This window comes from Hyla sarda, chromosome 1, assembly GCF_029499605.1.
Source record: "Hyla sarda isolate aHylSar1 chromosome 1, aHylSar1.hap1, whole genome shotgun sequence".
Lineage (NCBI taxonomy): Eukaryota > Metazoa > Chordata > Amphibia > Anura > Hylidae > Hyla > Hyla sarda.
In genome coordinates, this window is record NC_079189.1 from 527,902,205 (window position 1) to 527,925,676 (window position 23,472).

Below are 23,472 nucleotides of genomic sequence, written 5' to 3' on the forward strand. Positions count from 1 at the left end.
TACTAGGAACAGCTTAGGGCTCACTTTCCCTGTTCCTCCCTTTGGTCATGACAGCATTGTCCCTTGACCCCTCAGACCAATTTTGGTCAGCTGAGGATTCAACTACTAATTTGCCCAAAGGCTTTAAAAGACCCGGAAAGTTCAACCGGAAGAGATATTTTTGTACGGATATACATGAATCTCCTAAAAATTAAAAAAATTCTATGAGATCATGTAATTGTGGATGGCTCGCAAACATCAGGCAGCCATGTTAGAAGTGTCTCCAAGTAAACTGTAGACCCTCCGCCCAAGAGGAAGTATATTTAAAAGAGGCACTTAAGGCCTCTAAGAGAACCAAAACTGATTCCTACATTGATTCCTCTACTCAACCTTTTTCAGGAGATTCGGATCTCTCGGATCCCCAAGAATTCTATAGTGGTGAGGATAACTTTGAAGAACAGGACCGTGATATTCCCATAGCTGACAATGTAGATACGGTGGTCCTTGATAGTCAGGAAATACCATTTTCTGATCCTGCCCAGATCAAACATCCAAGGTCTGCTGATTGGGTCCCTCGCCCTCAAATTGCCAAATGTATGTCGGTTAAGATTGGGAAGCCTTTAGATAAGGCTAGTAGAAATAAATTAAGAGCTGTATTCCCGAGGCTGACTCTACCCTTTAAAGCAGCCTGTTCCCCTCGATTTGAACCCTATTTTAACTAAATACCAACTTAAATCAGGGAAACATCCCAAGAAAGGTATAGACAGGTTATTTAGTTCCTGTCAAGACAAATGTCTTGATCTCTTGGGTCCGCTTACAAAGATTCTAGACATATCCGAACAGGCTATTTCTTTGTTGGCCATTTCTTAAGATAAGGCACAAACTTCTTTAAAGAAAGTTTTTTCTCATAAGGTTTTTGGCACGGCTGGCAGAGGAAAGGCTCACTTTCCTACAGAGGCCCCACACAACCAGATAGATCCTCATTTGCATTGACTTCAGTCCAACCTACCCCTTTTTTCCCCATCTTGGGGACAGCCATGGCAATCCAGAGGACAACACGGTTTCCCTAGATCAAAACCTTCTTCAGGTAAGTCTGATAGTTCTACCTGTTTCCCACATTCCAATAAACACTGTTTCAGGATACCGGTTAGATTTTGTGTCTCCTCCAATCGAAACACACCTCCCTTATCCAGTCCAATTCTCCTCACTAGACAAAGGTTTGACCTTGGAGATCAAACTTTATTACAAAAAGGCAATTGTTCCGATTGCTTCTCATACCCCAGGTTTTCTGAGCAACTTATCCTTAGTAAAAAAAAAAAAAGAAGGATGGCGGTCACAGGCCTGTCATAAACCTAAAAATCCTCAACAATTTCATAACATACAAACATTTTAAAATAGAAGGGATTCATCTTTTAAAGGAAAACGGTCACCAGTTCACCCGCACTATAACCCAATACACCAGGTTATAGTGCGGGTGAACAGGAGACCGATGCGGGGTCTCGGACTGCTATCCCTACCTGCAGTCCAGAGCCCTGATCCCCCAAAGGTACCCCTCTTCCAGCACTGACTTGCACTTTGAGGCGGGCCCGCTGGCTAGATATAAATATTCATAAGCGTTGGTCACTTGAGCGCTCAGTAGGCATGAGCACTCACATGACCAGCGCTTATGAATATTTAAATCCAGCCAGTGGGCCCACCTCAAAGCGCAAGTCAGCAAGAGGGGGACCTTCGGGGGATCGGGCTCCGGACTGCAGGTAGGTATAGCAGTGCAAGACCCCGCATCGGTCTCCTGTTCACCCGCACTATAATCCAGTGACCGTTTTCCTTTAACCCTTAACGATGAGCGCCGTAAATGTACGTCCTAGTGAGGTGGTACTTAACGCACCAGGACGTACATTTACGTCATAAGCATAACCGCGAGCATCGGAGCGATGCCCGGATCATGCGCGGCAGGTCCCGGCTGCTGATCGCAGTCAGGGTCCTGCCCGTAATGGCAGATATCCGCGATCCCACGGATGTCCGCCATTAACCCCTCAGATGCCGTGATCAATACAGATCACGGCATCTGCAGCATCGTGGTCACTAAAATGGATGATCGGATCGCCCGCAGCGCTGCCACAGCGATCCCATCATCCAGCACGTCAGACAGAGTTCCCCTCACCTGGCTCTGCTGCCTTCCCGGCATCTTCTGCTCTGATCTGCCTTCCCGCAGACCAGAGCAGAAGATGACCAATAATGCTGATCAGTGCTGTGTCCTATACATAGCACTGAACAGTATTAGCAATCGAGTGATTGCTATAAATAGTCCCCTATGGGGACTATTAAAGTGTAAAAATAAAAGTAAAAAAATAAAGTAAATAAATGTGAAAAAAACCCTCCCCCAATAAAAACGTAAATTGTCCCATTTTTCCTATTTCACCCCCAAAAAGTGTTAAAAAATATTTTATATACATATTTGGTATCGCCACGTGCGTATATATCTGAACTATTAAAATAAAATGTTAATGATACCGTACGGTGAACGGTGTGAACGTAAAAATAAGTCCAAAATAGATGCTTTTTTATAATATTTTATTCCCAAAATTTTTTATAAAAAATGGATTAAAAGTTCTATATAAGCAAATATGGTATCAATAAAAAGTACAGATCACAGCGCAAAAAATGAGCCCTCATACCGCCGCTTATACGGAAAAATGAAAAAGTTATAGGTCTTCAAAATAGGGGGATTTTAAACATACTGTCAGGATCTGGACTGGTATGCGGAGAGGACACTGGTGGTGGATCCTCTGTGTCAGTGAGGTGATGGCGTGGGCCTTACCAGGGGAACGGAATCTAAGGGGTTACTGGTTTTCACCAGAGCCCGCCGCAAAGCGGGATGGACTTGCAGCGGCAGGTAACCCCCAGGTCGTTCCACCCGATAGCGACTCAACCTAACTGACAGCTGAGACAGGCGCGGTACACAAGGACAAGGCAAGAGCAATGTCGGACGTAGCAGAAGGTCTAGGCAGGCAGCAATGGTTCGTAGTCAGGGGCAACGGCAAGGGTCTGGGTGCACTGGCAATGGAACACACAGAAACGCTTTCTCAGGGCACAAGGCAACAAGATCCGGCAAGGACAGGAAGGGGAAGTGGGTTTTTATATGTTTTGAAGGTGTAGGTAGTGATTGGGCTAGGCACCAATTAATGGTGCACTGGCCCTTTAAATTTCAGAGAGCCGGCGCGCGCGCACCTTAGAGAGCGGGGCTGCGCACGCCGGGACAGAACAGCAGGAGGACGGAGCAGGTGAGGTGATTGGGATCCGACCCGTGGGCGGGCGCTTCCCGCTACGCGGATCGCATCCCCGTCAGTGATAACAGAGCAGCGCTCCCGGTCAGCGGGTCTGACCGAGGCGCAGCACACAGAAGAACGCCGCGAGCGGTCTGGGAGGAGCAGGGACCCAGAGCGCTCGGTGTAACAGTATCCCCCCCCCCCCTTTGGTCTCCCCCTCTTTTTGGAGCCCAGGAATCTGCGGACAAGCTCCTTGTCCAAAATGTTGGCCTCAGGTTCCCAGGACCTCTCTTCAGAGCCCAATCAATTAAATAAAATCTTTTACCTCGGACGATCTTGGAGGCAAGGATCTCTTTGACAGCGAAGACATCAGAGGAGCCAGAAACAGGAGCAGGAACAGTAACCTTGGGAGAAAAGCGGTTAAGAACAAGAGGTTTGAGAAGAGACACATGGAAAGTTAGGAATGCGAAGAGAAGAGGGAAGATGAAGCTTGTAAGAGACAGAATGAATCTGATTCTTGATTTTAAAAGGGCCGAGGTAGCGAGGACCCAACTTGTAGCTAGGGACACGAAAGCGTATGTATTTGGCAGAGAGCCGCACTTTGTCCCCAGGGAGAAAGACAGGAGGAGTTCTTCTCTTTTTATCTGCATGTCTCTTCATTCGAGACGAGGCCAGTAGGAGCGACTTTTGAGTCTCCTTCCAGATAGCGGAGAAGTCCCGGGTTACTTCATCCACGGCAGGAACTCCAGAAGAAGTGGGAATGGGGAGGGGGGCAGAGGGTGACGGCCGTACACCACAAAAAATGGGGATTTGGCGCAAGACTCAGAATTTTTGAAATTGTACGAGAATTCAGCCCAGGGCAGAAGGTCGACCCAATCATCTTGGCAGGAGGAGACAAAATGTCGCAAGTAGTCACCAAGAATCTGGTTTACTCTTTCCACTTGTCCATTGGATTGGGGGTGATAGGAGGACGAGAAATTTAATTTGATCTTTAATTGATTACAGACAGCTCTCCAAAATTTTGACACAAATTAAACACCTCTATCCGAGACGATATGCGTGGGAAGCCCGTGAAGACTAAAAATCTGCTGAAAAAATTGCTTCACCAACTGTGGCACAGAAGGAAGGCCTGGAAGCGGAATAAAGTGAGCCATTTTGGAAAAACGATCAACGACCACCCAGATGACAGTGTTGCCATGGGATACAGGAAGATCCGTGATGAAGTCCATGGCTATGTGAGACCAAGGCTGTTCAGGCACCGGCAGCGGATGAAGAAGACCTGAAGGCTTTTGACAAGGGGTCTTGTCACGTGCACATACTGTACAGGCTCGTACGAAATCGGTCACATCCTTTTCCAAGGAGGACCACCAATAGTGTCTGGCAATCAATTGTAAGGTCTTTTTGATTCCAGCGTGACCAGCCAGAAGGGAGGAATGGCCCCATTTGAGGATCTGGAGGCGAAGACGGGGAGGAACATAAGTCTTTCCTGGAGGGACAGGTACCAGAGAAGCAGGAGCAGAAGAGATCAGGCACTCAGGGGGAATGATGTTCTGAGGAAGGGTCTTGGCTTCAGAGGCATCGGTGGTACGAGATAGAGCATCAGCTCTGATATTCTTGTCTGCAGGACGAAAATGGATCAGAAAGTTGAAACGGGCAAAAAACAACGACCACCTAGCCTGGCGAGGATTTAGCCGCTGGGCGGATTGGAGATAAGACAAATTTTTGTGATCTGTATAAATGGTGATGAGGTGTAGGGATCCTTCCAAAAGATTTCTCCACTCCTCAAGGGCCAACTTCATCGCCAACAGTTCACGGTCTCCGATGGAATAATTTTTTTCTGGAGGTGAAAAGGTTTTGGAGAAAAATCTGCAGGTGACATTTTTTTCTTTAGCGGATTTTTGTAGGAGAACAGCTCCGGCTCCAACAGAGGAGGCGTCAACCTCGAGGAAGAAGGGCTTCTGAGGATCAGGTCTAGACAAGACTGGAGCAGAGGAGAAGGCGGCTTTGAGGTGGTTAAAGGCTTCCTCCGCCTGTGACGGCCAGGATTTGGGATTAGCATTTTTCTTAGTCAGTGCTACAATAGGAGCAACGATAGTGGAGAAGTGGGGAATGAATTGGCGGTAGTAATTTGCAAATCCGAGAAATCTTTGGATTGCTCGCAGGCCAGTAGGATGAGGCCAATCCATTACCGCAGAAAGTTTAACCGGGTCCATTTGAAGACCTTGTCCGGACACAATGTAACCCAAGAAGGGAAGACTGCTGCGTTCAAAAAGACACTTCTCGATTTTGGCGTAAAGTTGATTTTGGCGAAGTCGCAGAAGCACTTGACGATCATGAAGGCGATGTTCCTCTAGGTTGGAGGAAAAAATTAGATGTTGTCAAGATAGACTACCACACAAGAGTACAGCATATCTCGAAAAATTTCATTAACAAAGTCCTGAAAGACTGCTGGGGCGTTGCATAGACCAAATGGCATAACTAGGTATTCAAAGCGACCATCTCTGGTATTGAAGGTGGTCTTCCATTCATCCCCTGTTCAAATACGGATGAGGTTATATGCGCCCCTAAGATCTAGTTTGGTGAAAATCTTAGCACCTCGCAGTCGGTCGAAGAGTTTGAAGATGAGAGGCAGAGGATAGCGATTTTTTACGGTAACTTTATTGAGTCCGCGGTAATCAATACAAGGGCGGAGAGATCCATTTTTTTTAGCAACAAAGAAAAATCCAGCTCCAGCCGGGGAAGAAGATTTCTGGATAAAACCTCTTTTGAGGTTTTCTTGTATGTACTCAGACATAGCTTGGGTTTCTGGGGCAGAAAGTGGATAAATCCTACCCCGGGGCCGTGTGGTACCAGGGAGCAGGTCAATAGGACAGTCATAGGGTCTATGTGGTGGTAAGACCTCTGCCTGCTTTTTACAAAAGATGTCCGAAAAGTCCTGATAGGCCTTAGGAAGACCTGGCAAAGGAGTAACCATGGAGACTTGGCAGGAAGAAACTGGGTGAAGACATCGCTTGTGGCAAGAAGATCCCCAGCTCTTAATGTCCCCGGTGACCCAGTCAAGGTTAGGCTAATGACGTTGGAGCCAGGGCAAGCCCAGAGGAATTTCAGAAGTGCAGTGCGGTAGCACAAAAAATTCAATATGTTCATGATGGTGAACTCCTACAGTCATGAGTAGCGATTGAGTGCAGTAACGCACGGTACAGACCAGTCTCTCTCCATTGACGGATGAAATGAAGAGAGGCTTGACGAGACGGGTAACTGGAATGTTGAATCTGTTTACTAGGGAGGCTTCAATGAAACTTCCTGCTGAACCCAAGTCCAAGAAGGCCACAGCGGAGATGGAAGTAGAATTAGCGGGTATAGCAATCCGCACAGGTAAAGTCAATCGTGGAGAGGTAGAATTCACTCCTAGCAATGACTCTCCTACGTTGACAATATTTAGACAATATTTTCATTATGGCCCAATCTCTTTCTCTCATTCACTGCCATATGCAATGGACTCTTTACTCCCCAAACTTGGATTTTTGATCAATCTCAAAAAATCTGTACTTATTCCTTTAAGAGAGGTAGAATTTTTGGGCTCGATTGTTAACACCCAATGAGCAATCTTAAGCCTACCTACCAGGAAGTTAAAAGAGATTCAAAAAGAGATTTGTTCTGTTCTAAACAAACTATTAAAGAAGTAATCCAGTCCTGAAAAACGTATCCCCTATCCTAAGGATAGGGCATAAGTTTCAGATCGCGGGGGGTCTGACCGCTGGGGCCCCCCACGATCTCCTGTATGGGACCCCGGCAGCTGCGGGCTGCTGGGGCCCCGTACAGGAGATCGTGGGGGGGCCCCAGCGGTCGGACTCCCTGCTATCTGAAACTTATCCCCTATCCTTAGGATAGGGGATACGTTTTTCAGGACTGGACTACCCCTTTAATCTCTTTGCGAACAGTAACTTGCATTGTAGGGTTGCTGTCAGCTTCAATCCTAGCTATTTTCCATTCATTACAGGGCTCTTCATCATCTCAAAACCAAATATCTAAGACTGTTTTGGATATTTGGACAAGATTGCCCTCACATTGGATTCTAAAGAAGAACTTCTTTGGTGGCTCCATCATATTCAAGCTTGTAAAGGGAAAACCATTTTCAATTCCAAACCATATCTTGTAATAGAATCCGATGCAAGTCTTCTCAGATGGGGTGCTCGTTGCGGTTCCTTTTCCACAGGAGGGAAGTGGTCTGAATCAAAATCTCGCCTGCATATCAATTGTTTAGAAGTATTAGCGGGTTGCTGTTCTCTCAAGAGCTCTGTGAAAAATAGATCACATTGCTATACATTGCTATGGATAACATCTCAGCAGTCCAATATATCAATCTCTTAGGCGGCACAAGATCAAAGATCTTGGATGATATTGAGAGGGACGTCTGGCATTTTTGTCTAGACAGGAATATTGTTTTGAAAGCAGAATATTGTTTCCTGGCATCACCAATTCCATAGCGGATTGGAATTCCTGTTTTCTAGTCAATGCCAGCAATTGGAAACTGGATCTCACAATTTTTCATGAGATAGATTGTCTTCGGGGTCCCATTCATCTAGATCTTTTCACATGTCGACTGAATCGACAATTTCCCTTTTTCTTCAGTTGACGCCCAGATCCCGAAGCTTTGAGCGCTGACGCTTTTCTCCAGGATTGGCCCCCAGTAGTGTTGAGCGGCATAGGCCATATTCGAATTTGCGATATTTTGTGAATATATGGACGAATATTTGTCATATTCGCATATTCGTAATATTAGCGTTTTATTTTCGCACATGCGAAAATTAGCATTTGCGCAAATTAGCATATACTAAAATTCGCACGCCAGTCTCACACAGTAGTATTGGAGCCTTCTTTACACCACACAAGCTGGAAGCAGAGAGGGATGATCACTGTGATGTGTACTGTGAAAAAATAAATAAAAAAACGAATATTCGTAATTGCGAATATATAGTACTATACTCGCAAATATTCGCGAATATGCGATATTTGTGAAGAAAATTTGCATTGAGAATATTCGCGAGCAACACTAGCCTCCAGTAACTCTTTATGCCTTTCCTCTATTTGCTCTTATACCCAAGGTTCTCCTACAAATTATGACCCAAAAGTCAATGACAGTAATCATGACTCCATGGTGACTGACTCAGACTTGGTTTTCTTAAATTCTCGGGATGACAATGGATCTCCTGAGGATCCTCCCATTTTCTCAATTTTCTCCAAGATCCTGCCCGGAATCCTCACCCTCTCATTCTTTCGGGACTATTGTGCCTGGATGCCTGGCTAATCTCGCGTCAACAGAATTTGATCCTATATTTTCAGAAGTGACTAGAGACATTCTTTCTGAAGCGTGGGCACCAGGTACCAGAACAGCTTACCGATCAGCCTGGAAACTATGGACTCACTGGTGCACACAACAAAATTTGGATCCAGTACATGCACCTGTCACCCGTATCTTGAATTTTCTCTCTGCTTCTTTTGAATCTGGTAAAACTTATCAGACGATAAACCTTTATTGGTCTGCTATTTCTTCCGAACATATACTGATTGATTCTATTCCCATTAGAAAACACCCTATTGCTCCTCTTACCTTCTTTCTTTTTCTCCTACTGGAACTATTCTCCCTCCCCTGTTTCATTCCTTGTGCTGTTTCCCCTTGTGTGTCTGTCTTTGTATGGTTTAAAACCCGGTGTCACCGGGCTAATTTGTCTGATCATGTACTAGTTGATTCAGGTAGCTTTGGCTCCTTCCAAAGGCTCATCTTGTGTCTCTTGTTCAAGCGGAGGAGCCTTCATAGGAATCCCTTAATGGGAAGCCACAACTGATTGGTGACTTTGCGATCCGAACCTATCGGACTTAAGCCTAATATATTGCTAATTACTTGTTGCAGTTTATAATTCTTTACAGTTGGGGGCGTGGCCTGGCTGCTGTGGTGTATGGTCGCAAGATAGTGGAGCTCCGTTCACCGGCCTAAACAAGCGACGAATTACCTAGCTTTTCACCAACCCACCTGGCTCCAAAACATCTCATCTTGTCCCTCTACTCCCCCGCTATGCCTGCGAAAAAGAAGAAGCCTCTGCGACATCGCTCCCTGGCGAAATTCAGCTTCACTCCCCGGGAGTCCTCGGGCCAAGATGGCGCCGCTGGAGAGCGCGTAAGGTCTCGCTCACCAGCACAGTCGCAGGGCGGACACCGCTCCCCGGCCTCCATCTCCCCTCTGCGGCGCAGATCTTCCTCCGACACGGCGCTGCACGCCACCTCTGCCGCTTCACCGGAGACAGAGAGGGGGGTGAGACTTACCTCCGGCACAGCCTCTGGAGCCGTTCAACATCCGGGCAGACGCAGCAACTCACCGGACCCACTACGGCAGGTTAGTTCTCCTACCCCCTTTCCTCAGCATAGCCCAAGCGCACCTGAATCGCAGCTGCTTCCTCGGATCGCAACACCGGAGGGGAATGGAGGGAAGTCTTGGGCAGATGCAGTAACTGAGACAACAGACCTCTTGGCTGCCATGTCTGTGCTTAACCAAACTCTCACAGACACTGCAATGAGAGACATGCTTCTCCTGCTGCGTACTACCTTCCTAAAGGACATACATAAGCTAGTTCATCCATTGCAAGCTGAGGTCCAAGATATTGGGGGTAGAGTGGACCACCTAGAAAACAAGCTTGGTGAGTTTGCAGACTCCCACAATTCACTTATTGACATGCACAATGAAGTTGAGGATGATATAACTCTGCTGAAAGCTAAGGTGGCAGACCTGGAAGATCGCAGCCGCCGAAACAATATCAAATTACGCGGTGTGCCTGAAACGGTCGCCCCGGCGGAGATTCCTGCATATGTACGTTCGCTTCTGAAACACGTATTGCCGGACTGCAACCCACAAGACCTAACTATTGACAGGGCGCATAGAATCCCCCGGCCGAAGCATCTTGAGGACTCTGTCCCGCGGGATATTTTAGCCCGTGTACATTTCTTTCACATCAAGGAAAGACTTATGGAACTGGCGCGGCGCAACAATGGCTTACCAGCGCCGTATCATCATGTCCTCCTTTATGCGGATCTCTCGGCGGCGACACTCCAGGCTCGCCGAGCACTATTGCCCATTACATCTGCCCTTCGTGCAGCTGACGTGCCATATCGCTGGGGGTTCCCGACCCACCTTTTGATCAAGAGAAACAACTCTGTTCATGCTGTCCGCACGCTACTGGAGGGAGAATCCCTCTTGTCCTCCTGGAACATTGCTTCAGCTCCGTCTAAAGCACCTCGCTCCGGCCCGAAGGCACCTCTTGTAAACAAGGACTGGGACACTGCTTGAGGATGGTGAAAACTTCTTTCTGCTGGCATTACCTGGCCTGGGTGAACTCCTATACACCACGGTTTTCAGAGTGGACTCTGACCCCCACTCCTTTGTGGACGGTACTGGGCGGAAACCGTCCGTTTTTGTGTGTCACGTTGTTCTGTTTATGTTGTTAGTGTCCTGTTTGTTTGTTATATGTCACAATAACGATCTCTCATGTTTTGGTCTGTTCAATATGTACTGCCTAGTGATGACAGGCACACGCTGGCTGGGAGGTGTGTCCTGTCCGAGTAATTCTTTGTCTTTGCTACCACTTGGAGCGAATTTTTTTGCCTCTACAGTATAGTTGTTAAGTTTGCTAGCATCAATGTGAATGGGCTCAACGCTCCGCATAAGAGGTCGCATTTGTGGAAGGAGGCGAGGGATCTCAAATGCGACGTCCTGTGCATACAAGAAACTCACTTATTGGTTAAGGATGCTCCCAGATTGACTAACTCTCTGTTCCCACATATCTTTCACTCCCATTATAGCACCAAATCAAGAGGAGTGGCGATCGCAATCAAACACACGGTGGCTTTCACAATGAGAGAGGTGGTCTCCGACCCGCAGGGAAGGTACATCATACTACGTTGTGTCATCAATGCCGCACCGCTCACCATTGTGGCTCTCTATGCCCCCAACGTAGGTCCCCTGAGATTCCTCAGAAAACTCTTGAAGGAGGTTCGTACTAAACCTTGGGGGTCTCTGCTTATGTGTGGGGACTTTAACACTGTCACTGATCTTCAACTAGACTCTACTTCTATCTCTCGCTCCACTTCCACCACCCTATCTTCCTTTCTCCTTGAGGAAGACCTGTTCGACATATGGAGAGCGCAGCATGCCACAGAAAGGGACTATACGTTCCTATCTACTGTCCATAATTCCTATTCCAGAATAGATATGTTCATACTGGACAGGTCACTTCTCTCCACCTCTATTGCATCATCTATTGAATCCATTAAGTGGTCTGACCACACGGCCATTACCTTGGACCTGGCAGACGCAGTCTCCTCCCCCATAACCTATACTTGGAGGTGCAATCCTTTTATTTGGTCTCATGCAAAATATGGGGAATGCTTAAATAAGGATATAGTAGATTATTTTTCCCACAATGCAGGTTCGGTGGCTGATCCGTTCATTGTCTGGAACTGTCACAAAGCTGTGATTCGCGGTTCCTTTATCAAATATGGGTCCCTTATTAAAAAACAGCGTGAGCAGCAGCTGGAGGACATATTACACCGCTTGCAATTAGCAGAGCAGGCCAACAAAACTTCACCCTCGGCGGCTGAAACTACTAACCTGCGGCATGAGCTCCGCTGTGTTTTGTTAACGGCCTATGAAAAATCCTTTAGAAAATTAAAAGCCACCTATTACTCTCAAAATGATAAAGCAGGTAAACTCTTAGCTAATAGACTTAAAAGGCGACAGGTTAGATCCCGAATCCCACATCTCCTGCACCCTACCTCTGGGGCTAAATTGTATACTCCCACAGATATAGCAAATGGTTTTCTCTCCTTTTATGACAAACTTTATAATTTAGGTGACAACGCAACATCCTTGATAGATGTCCCTGCTCTGACCTCAAACTTTTTAAACTCATTACGCCTCCCATCCCTAACTAAAGAACAGCTTTCTGACCTCAACGCTGAGGTGTCTACTGCCGAAGTACAACACACAATTAAATCTCTTCCCTCTGAAAAAGCCCTGGGCCCTGACGGGTATATAAATGCGTATTATAAGAAATTTAACACGTTACTTTCCCCATACCTGGCCAATTTCTGTAATAGTGCAATGTCCACAGGTTGTGTCCCAGAGGAAAATTTACGGGCCACCATTACTGCATTACCGAAGCCCGGAAAGTCCCCGGACCATCCCCAAAACTTTAGGCCCATCTCGCTCCTTAATCAGGACATTAAAATTTACGCCAAGATATTGGCCTCCCGGATTTCACAAGTACTTCCACACCTAATATCCACGGATCAATCTGGCTTTGTGGCGGGCCGTCAGGCCTCTGACAATACCAGAAGATTACTCAATGTATTGGACCACTTGGAGCGTTCTGGGACACCGGCGGTACTCCTGGCGCTGGACGCTGAGAAGGCGTTTGACCGCCTTCGGTGGTCTTATGCCTTCGCGGCCCTAGCGCAGATGGGATTCGAGGGTGGGATAGTGTCGGCACTTAAATCCCTTTATTCCTGTCCCTCTGCCAAGGTGGCAGCTAATGGCGCACTATCTGATGTCTTTTATATCACAAACGGATCTAGGCAGGGGTGTCCGTTGTCGCCACTTATATACATTTTATCCATGGAGCCGCTGGCACAGGCCATCCGCCAGCATCCAGACATATCTGGGATTGCGGTTGGAGGCAGACAACATGTAATCTCGCTATATGCGGACGATATTATCCTAATTCTCACAAACCCCAGTGTCTCAATGCCAGCGGTCATGGATACAAACTCTACATTTGGCGATTTCTCATATTATCTTCTTAATGCTAATAAAACCCAAGCCTTGGCAGTCAACGTGCCTCCAACGCTCCTACTACCTCTCAAAGCTAGATATTTGTTCGACTGGAAAGAATCCTCCCTTAGCTATTTAGGCATACAACTCTCTTTCCCACACAAGTCTTTATATGCCAATAATTATGCCCCATTGTTGACCCGCATTAGGGATGACGCAGAAACTCTATCGAAAACAGAGGTCTCCTGGGTGGGCAGGGTCGCAGCTTTTAAAATGTTTCTCCTGCCTAAATTTCTTTACCTATTCCGAACTCTGCCTATTGCTTTACCTTTATCTTTCTTTACTCAAGCCCAAAAAATACTAACTTACTACATATGGGCGGGCGGACGCCCAAGGCTCTCCGTGAATATTCTCACCAGGACTAAGAGGTCAGGAGGCCTAGGCTCTCCTAACCTGCATTATTACTATATAGCCACTCTGGTATCAGCGTTGCGGCAGTAGCGGCGTGACCCTGCGGATTCTCCGTGGGTGGATCTGGAAAATCAATCGATGCTTCCCTTCCGGGTGGAAGACCTCCTACACCTTCCTTATTGGGAAGTGCCCTCCCCTCCTATGTCAAACCACTTGGTGAAAGCTTCATACGCAGCGTGGGTCCAATACATCACACGGTCCCCGTCGACCAGTGGTATGTCATGCAGAGATTTACCTCTTACATTTGTACAAAGTTGCATTCCAGACTTAGATTTGACAGGTTGGTTAGCCAGGGGGATAACACATGTACACCATTTATTTGTAGACAACTCTCTGGCCCCCTTTCGAACCCTTACAACCACCTTCCATTTACCTCAACAAGATTTTTATAAATACTTGCAAATCCGGTATTTCCTGCAGGGCCTGACTAGAACAGGGACCCCTCGGGATGCCTCGGCTCTCAAGTTACTAGCCTCCCCACTTAAGGGATTAAAGTTATACTATCTCCAACTACTACAGGATAATACATTTATAAAATCTCATCCCTTACGGCTTTGGGAGAGGGAATTAGGGTTCACAAGCACCTCAGAGGAGTGGCGTACAGCACTTACTCTTTTGGGAAGGTCCTTTCAATGCTCATCCCATTTGGAGTCGGCCTATAAAACTATATTACGCTGGTATTTCACGCCTGACAGATTATGTGTAATGTACCCAGAAGCCTCTGATCGTTGCTGGAGGGATTGCGGTTCCAGGGGCTCGCTGTCCCACATTTTATGGTCCTGCCCTTTAATACAGCCTTTTTGGTCTACTTGCAAACGACTTCTACAAGACCTTTTTGGTAGACATATTCCCTGGTCTCCCCAATCAATCCTGCTTTTTCTCAATCTAGATGGTTTGCCGAGGGATTCTCAGGAATTGTTCTGTATAATATGTATATTGGCTAAGATTGTGATAGTAAGTAACTGGAAATCTCCGACTCTTCCTAACGCAGACACATTACTGCAGAAAATACATACGACCTTTGCATATGAACAAATCATAGCCAGAGGGGCGAACAAAATGCCTAAATTTACCGCTAGATGGAGGCAGTGGTCCTTATCAACACATTGCATTGATAGTTCTTAACGAGACCATCACATCCCTATAGTTAAATGACCTCCTGTATTCTCTGACATAACCCCACTCACTAGAGTTATATTACAATACTGAGTTACTCAATTTAGTTGCTTGATGACAGTCGGGCAGTACATTGGACTGTTTAAGAACACGATATTGATTGTATATTGAAAGACCGAATTAGCTATTGCATTTATATGATGTGAATACTATTGTAGTGACATGGTTTTTTTTTGGTTTTTTTATGTTCAAGGTTTGGACTTGTTGTCCACTCATTGTTGTATTATTTGAAAATGTTCAATAAATACTATTTACAACAAAAAAAAAAAAATAATAATTCTTTACAGTTGTATGCTTATTCATTTTTGATCACCTTAATAATAATAAAAACATTGAAACAAAAAACACCCTTTAGTTTGTAAACTATTGAAGGGTATCCATTTTAAGAGACCTCCTTTATCTAAATATACTTGGTATGTTACTGAACTCCTTAAAAGGGTTTTTCCACTTCCCCAGCGTTCAGAACAATTTGTTCTGAACGCTGGATGTGGGCTGCGGGGTTAGTGATGTCATGACCATGTCCCTTACCATACCTGGTCGAGACCAGTATATGGAGGGTTAATTCAATGTATGTCCTATAGATTCCCCTAGGGTTAATCCAAATGTAGGGGTACTCAGTGCTATTGTTTTTAAAGAGTGTGTAGTTTCCAATACTAATAAAGCTTATGGGATTTTTAATTAAGTATATGGGAAAATAGGGTACATTTGGATTACCCCTAGGGGAATCTATAGTACGACCATGCCCCTTGTGACATCAAGCCACGCCCCCTCAATGCAAGTCTATGGGAGGGTGGATGGGGCAGTGGAGTACCCCTTTAATGATTCACTATCGTTAAAATTTTTATCTTTCAAACTTACGGTTTTATTATGCCTTATCTCAATTAAAAGAGTTTTCAATGTTAAGCTTTGGATATCTCTCATAGACAATACTCCCCACACAGTGTTCATTTTACAATTTATAGAGGCACAAAGGCTAATTTACATGCAGTTTTTTACGAGCAAAAGAATGGACTTTTAAGAATCCCATCTTCTTCTCAATTACTCATTTCTTATTGTAAACCTCTTCCACTACTTTGGCTAGGTGGGTCAAACAATCAGGGTCTGGCTGGTACTGACATTTCTAGATTTAATGCTTATTCCATCAGAGGGGCTATGTCTACCAAAATGGTACAAGCGGGAGGTTCACTTTCAGATATCCTTAAAGCGGTCAATTGGTCTTCATAATCCACTTTTAAAACGTTTTATTTTAGACCCGAATCTCATGTTTCCAAGCTTATTCTTTAACATTATAACGTATAAGTTATTGTTATTATTTCTGTATTAGCCTTAAAAATGCATAATATAAGTTTCCTGTCTGATATAAAATTTGAGATTTTCCTGGCTTTAGTAAAGGAAAATATGGTTTTTATTAAAGACAGGAAGCAAATATTATTCCACCTGTTTAACCTATCCCTTTACATCTATTTTTCTGTCTTTTACAGTGTTATAGACGTTCAGTGGTGATTTTCATCTTTCATGTCATCTCCGTTGATTCTTCAAATTTGGAAGAAATTTTACTTTGGTTACAATTACTTCACATTATATCACTTGGGTTGCATCCTGGGATCATACTACACATTTGCATGTTTGGTTGCATTTGAGAGTTTTTTGCTTCACACTTCACTCTGTTAACAATTTTGCTGCTGCAGAGTAGCAAAGAAAGATAAATGCATAATCATTGCCTCCTGTCTTTAATAAAATATTTTCCGTTACAAAAGCTAGAAAAATCTCTAATTATGGGTGCATTTAACCCATTAAGGACCTAGGGTGTACAGGTACGCCCTGGCTCCCTGGGACTTAAGGACCCAGGGCGTACCTGTACACCCTTGGAAATTTCAGTCTCCCCCATGCACTGGGTGGGGACCGGAACGGGATGCCTGCTGAAATCATTCAGCAAGCATCACGTGCAAATGCCTGGGGGGGTCCTGAGACCCCCACGTTGTCGATCGCCACAAATCGCCGATCAATTCAGATCAGCGATTTGCGGCAATTCCAGGCTGATTTGGTCTTTGGTACCAAATCACTCGGAAAATAGGGATAATCAGAGCTGTCAGAGACATCTCTGACAATCCTGAAGGATAGGAGCGAGGTGGCAGGGGTGCCACCTCCTCCTATCCACTGCGATTGGCCGGTCAGGACTGACCGACGAATTGCAGGGCAGGTGCAGGGGTGACAATTAATTTCCCCTTCTATGCCCACCCCTGGAAACCCGGGCAGAGCAGGGGAAGATGGCAGCGACAGCTGCGGGAGCCAGCGTGGCGGGGGGTGGGGGGGCATCGCTAGTTTCCTGATCACAGTTGGCAGGCAGCGGGGGATTGGGCAGGCAAGTGGATGCAGCGGCGGTGTCAGATGCAGCAGTGAAGATGGCTGTAAAGAGATCTTCACTCCTGCTTCTAGGTGTTTCAAATCTACAACTCCAAGCATGCAGTGGTCTCCAAACTGTGCCCTTCTGGATGTTGCAAAACTACAATTCTCAGCATGCCCTGACAGTCTAGGCATGCTGGGAGTTGTAGTTCTGTAACATGTGGCCCTTCAGATGTTGCAGAACTACAACTCCCAGCATGTCTGGACAGTCTCGGCATGCTGGGAGCTGTAGTTTTGCAACATCTGGAGGGCTACAGTTTGGGGACTACTATACAGTGGTGTCCAAACTGTAGCCCTCCAGATGTTGCAAAATTACAATTCAAAGCATGCCGAGACTGTCCAGGCATACTGAGAGTTATAGTTCATCAACATCTGGCCCTTCAGATGTTGCTGAATTACAACTCCCAGCATGCCTGGGCAGTCTGGACATGCTTGGAGTTGAAGTTTTGCAACATCTGGAGGGCTACAGTTTGGACACCACTATAAAGTGGTCTCCAAACTGCTCTCCTCCAGTTGTTGCATAACTACAACTCCAAACATGCTCTTTGGCTGTCTGGGCATGCTGGGAGTTGTAGTTTTGCAACAACTGGAGGCACATTGGTTGGGAAACATTGTCTGTTACCTATCTCAGTGTTTCGCAACCAGTGTGCCTCCAGCTGTTGCAAACTACAACTCCCAGCATGCACTGACAGACTGTACAAGCTGGGAGTTGTAGTTTTGCAACAGCTGGAGGCAAACTGGTTGCGAAACACAGAGTTAAGTAACAAACTCTCAGTGTTTTGCAACCAGTGTTCCTCCAGCTGTTGTATAACTACAACTCCCAGCATGCACGAACAGTCAAAGGGCATATTTGGAGCTGTAGTATTGCGACAGCTGGAGGTTTGCCCCCTCCACCATCCCCCCCACCCCCTATGTGAATGAACAGAAACTCGCTGTAAACCGGCGCCCGTGTGAATGTACCCAAGAAACACTACACTGCATTACACTAACAGAAAATAAAAAGTAAAACACTACATATATAGATACCCCTACACAGTTACCTCCCCTCCCCCAATAAAAAAAAAACGTATGGTATGGCACTGTTTCCAAAACGGAGCCTCCAGCTGTTGCAAAATAACTACTCCCAGTATTGCCGGACAGCCATTGACTGTCCAAGCATGCTGGGAGTTTTGCAACAGCTGGAGGCACCCTGTTTGGGAAACACTGCCTTAGATTAATTTTGGTATCAGAGGCAAGTCTAATTCTTGTTAACCAAAACATCACCAAAGAGGTGATCCACTAATCCCCTATATTTCCCATATATTAAAATACTATAATCTTTATTGAACACAAAAACACCAAAAAACTAATGGGTTAAAAGTATCAGCGTATTTCTCTTCCCATAGTATTAGTTGTTAGAGTGCCATTCTGGCGTCACTGTATCTCCATCTGTCCGTGCGCGTCTGCAGTATGCGCACTATAAGGGAAGAGTGTGCACTGTATTTAAAACCTACTTGCGGCCCCCCTCGACATGTTTCGCCGTACTATACGGCGCACAGTGCCCTAAAACCTCTTGACAAAGCCGTATAGTAAGGCATTATTTTGGGAACTGACGGTAAGGAAAAGGTTGGGAATGTTCTGCAAAAAAGCAGCGCCTAATGTGTTGTTCTGGATGATTCTGTGGAGATAAATCATAATTGGAAGTCTTTATGGACGTCTGTGCTAAATAGAAAAGAAAGGGAAAGAAAACAATTCTAAGGAGATGCTAGATGTAACTTCATTTTAACTAATCTATGACTATTTTTTCCCAGGGCCCACCAGAGCCTTGAATCGGCCCTGCCACCACTGGTGAATTCGTGGGATTTATGTTATGTGTCTGTTTGCTGAATACTTTGCATCACTGTCACCATTGGGGGCTATTTTGTTTTACAAACTGATATGATTAGAAGCAGAAATAAATCAATAACATTAATATAAACATACAAACTTACCTAATCTGTCTGCCTGTCTTTCCATCCTAATATTCTTAAACACAATTTTTTCCATATTGTGTAGGCTTTTAAATTCATCTGATAAAACATCAATGATTTCCCACTTATTGTCATCTATGGGACAGTCCACCACTAGTTCTTTCAGCTCTTTGAAAGAGTGTATGTTTGAAAGTACAAATTCTGTAAAAAAAAAAAAAAAAAGTAATAATAAATAATTATGGTATATTATGGTTTATCTTGGATGGAGCAAATATCTGCTTCAACCTTGTTTACTCCTACTGTGAACATCAGGGCATTGGTGCAATATGGAATGTGTAATGTACCCTTGGGCCCCATGAAAATATTGTTTGGGTACTAAGTATACAAAAAAGAAAGAAGCCGTCTGATTGGTTGCTATGGGCAACTCAGCAACTTTTCCTCTGGACATTTTTTTTTTTATAAATCTCCCCTTTTATCCTTTCTAACCTCAGGAGATGTTTTTGCCCCCAGGGATGGTGAGCATATGAACTTATAAAATCTGCCTGGCCACCCCATGAGTAGTCCCCTGGGAGGGGAGCTGTACATACCAGGTCCCGTTGCTCAGGCTCTAGTGACGCCCCCTCAGCTTGATTGATGGCACACGTTATTGCTCTGCTTCGTCTGCTTAGGGAGCAGGCGGTGATGCGGGCCGTCAATCTAGTCGAGATGGGCATCACTACACCCGATTGACAGGATCTGGTCAGTATAACTACTAGCTCAGGGTACTGCTTATAAGGCGGCCGGGGAGACTTTATATTTTATATCCTCACCATCTCTGGGGCAAAAATGTAACCCGAGGATGGTGAGGAACATTACTTCTGTTCTCCAAGTAAAGAGAAGCATAGTTACCATTTTCTAATTACCCCAGTCTCTGGCTAGTCATTTTGTGAATCACCATCAAGGTCACCCCAACCTATATGAGTCAGGAGACATACATACACAGGGAGTGCTCGGTGTACTGTGTCTCTGTGACAAATGTACAGTATCGTTGTGTTACAGATCTCAATGTGGCCATGGAGACTTAAAGTAGGGGAGGACCAATCTGAAGAAACAGACAGTAATACAGATTTACCTATAAGATGTAATTATCTTTATCAATTACCTGGTGGTGGCATTAAAACTATTTTCAGACTTTGCAATGCAGTCAGAAGTGTGACCAATTCTTGATCCTCCATGAACAGCTTTGTTTGTCGAATACTGAGGCTTTTAATAGAACTTTTGTATAGATCTATGCATGGCCACATACTTTCAAGAAATCCTGGGCAATTGAACAAGTCCAGACCAACTTGAATGGAAATACTGCAGAAAAACATAATATTAACTAGGATATTGTCGCTCTCAACAGGACAACCATGCACTTTGACAGTTAGCAAAGGGATTCTATGAATGTCTGGACTGAAGCCAAGGGTTGATAGATCATAAATGTTTGTGCCCAAATAATCCAGGAATGGCATGCGTGCCTTTTGTTGCAGGTCAGACGCGAGCTTGAATGCATTGGAGTAGTCTGCATCAACTTCGGGCACAGACCCAATAGGTCTAAAAATCTCAGTATTGATGTTAATACTTATATTAGCTGGAGGTACAACAATCTCCAATCTCTCCAATAACCATAGTCCTTCTGGATATCTATAAAGAAATCTAAGCAGTCTCCTATTTGGCCATGACAAAACAATGGATATTGTTTTTCCTTTGAGAAAGTTCAATATGATGGGTACACAGTGAGACAGATAGCTACTCTCTTCAGCTATTTTAATAGCCATATCAAGTATGCTATCAATCCTATCTCGATTATTAGTCCCCATGTCAAACAATGGCATGAGGCTTTGTAGATTTAATAAACCTTCCATGAAATCCAGTTCAGGGTGATGTTGAAGGTGAATCTTTTCGTCACTTTGACAATGAAATGCTTCCCTGCTGTCCAGCAAACTGAAAACATGGGAGAGAACAATCACAGAAGTTTCAGGAGAATGCATACATGTATACTTTAAGAAATAGAAGAAACGTCCAGTGACTTTTGAGATGGTATTAATGTTTTGGAGGAATGACAAGCCTCTCTGGTTCTCTTTTACATCTCCAGACTGCAAAAGTTCATTCATTCGTTTCCCAGCTAAAAACTCTTGAAAAGAAGGGTGAAAGAACTTGAAAACAGGATGGAGTCTCTGTGATGTGAACATGCTCAATAGCCTAAATCTGAGAGCCTCATTGACGTTCACAGAATATTCTCTTAGATCCTCATGTGTGAATTTGAAACGCAACTTAAAAAGGCTTTCAATTGCAAGTTCCTCACATGAAGACACAACTGCATTTACTGTCTCTACTTCAGTGGGGTGTCTCAGCATGACATGCATCAGATAGGACTTCCATACCAATGTGTCCCCTGATGCATTTATAGCTGGGTCTTGTACCCATAAAACACATAGGCAGAAGGTAAGAAGAGGTGACCTTAAAACCAATTGCAACGTGACAGTAGTTGTCAGCTCCATACAAATTTTGTTCACAATTGTTAAATCATGTGAAAAAATATTTTTAAAAATAAAAATGGAGCTATAGATGGGAAAGTCTTGGATGCCCAGTATGACCCTTGCATATTGGCGAAGATTCCGACCCTTATGAGGGTTCACTGTGACTGCCAGGGTCAATCTGTTCCAGTGGTTCATCTTTATTAACTCCTCTATAGACCCTGGAAGTGAGTCCATCACACCATAGTCATCCAGGAGGAAGAGAACCCTGTTCTTCAACTGCTTTATAATTTCTCCCAGACTCTTCTCTGTTATAGATGTTGAGGATCCGATCAGTTGTTGGCAGATGATGTCACTAAGAGTTTGCTTATTCCCAATAGAAGGAAGGGAAATATAAAACACCAGACTAAATCTGCTGAGTATAGGGCAGGACCCTGATGCCCACAGGACGGCAATCTTTTTAAGAAGAGCAGTTTTCCCACTGCCAGTTTCGCCTTCTATCATGGTGATGTCAGTCAGCTCAGACAGGATATCTGGTAATGTCAGGACACCAAGCGCCCTGTTTGTGATGGTCTTAGACTCAACAGAGATATCTGCAAAGTGTGAGTTCAAATCAATGGAAACATGAGACGAGCCTGGAAATGGTAATAACTTTCTGAATTTAAAATCAGTGTACAATTCTATCAAAGATTTTCTTAATTCCATAGCTTCCACAGGGCAGAATTCATCATGGACGATATAACCTGTAAAGACACAAGATTATTAACATTACAGAGAAAACAGTATTACTGTGGCAGAGAAGTAGCTAAGCTTTGGTTCACTCAGAGCAGAGATTCCCTATGCCCTCAATACAAATGTTCTGGCCAAGGCACCATGGCTTGTTGGGAACCCTCTTAGTACCCCGGACCTAGGAATGGTAAGACGGTGATAATACAGATCATAATAACCCCCATACAGACAAATATATTCAAGAGCAGGACTGTATGGAAGGAATAAGAGCCTGGAGTAGAAAAGAAAGACAAAGAGAAGAATTGGGCTAGGAGAGGACAAGTGGGGCAGTTTCATAGAAAAGAAGGGGGGGGGGGGGGCTAAAAAATATTTACATTCTAAAGAAAGTAGAACCCTGAGGCCTCCAAACATAAGATGACAAACTTTAAAAAGTAGACGTATTTAACAGAAAATTTTATTTGTAAATCATTATACGAAATTCTCACCATAGCTTAGGTCTGAAACGATAATTATTACATCAGAGATAATGGAGCACATTTAAAAAAAAAAAAAAAAAAAGAAGCTGAACCAAAATTGGCTTATTTGCCTATAGAAACCAATTAAAGTTCCACTTTCAATACACCTGAGCAATTTAAGAAATGAAAGCTGATCAGTGATTGAATGCTATGGAAAATAAAGACAGTTTTTGGGTCAAATCTGCTCAGATGATTTTATTAGAATTAGCGTTAGCATTAACAGTATGGTATTATATTTTAATATCCAATGAAATATATACTCACTACTGACTTTCTTGTGGACCCCTTCTTTGTTTTCTTTAATTTGCTGGACAGAATTGTATAAATAATAATATTACAATTTAGTTGATACAATAGTAATGTCATACTATGAGGTATTTCTAGTTAAATAGTAAGGATGGGAAAAAAAGTTAATGTGTCCATAAAAGAGGACCTGAGGCCCAAAAAAAGCTTAGGATGCCCAGATAACAAACCTTTTTACAGTTTCTGGATACGCCCTTCCATTCTTGAGATATGAGGGTTTATAGTTTGTCTAATAATTCAGGGAATCAGTCAGATGGGTGTAAACTTAATTTTAATAACTGGAGTGAATATCAGGTGATAGATGGGATTATACAGTCAGGGGGTGTGTATTAGGCATATACACCCCTCAATGTAAAACATTCA

General features: G+C 44.4%; 1 protein-coding gene across 2 annotated transcripts in view; it reads right to left on the reverse strand.

Annotated features, from left to right (window-relative positions):
* The window catches only part of LOC130291103 (baculoviral IAP repeat-containing protein 1-like), a 57,606-nt gene that overhangs the window by 16,165 nt on the left and 17,969 nt on the right, over positions 1-23,472 (reverse strand). For both annotated transcript variants that reach the window (XM_056539524.1, XM_056539516.1), the window contains exons 9-11: positions 23,071-23,113; positions 20,206-22,305; positions 19,086-19,265 (exon numbers count right to left, since the gene is read on the reverse strand). In XM_056539524.1, the coding sequence (XP_056395499.1) occupies positions 19,086-19,265; positions 20,206-22,305; positions 23,071-23,113 (2,323 nt within the window). The remainder of the gene's footprint in view (positions 1-19,085; positions 19,266-20,205; positions 22,306-23,070; positions 23,114-23,472) is intronic.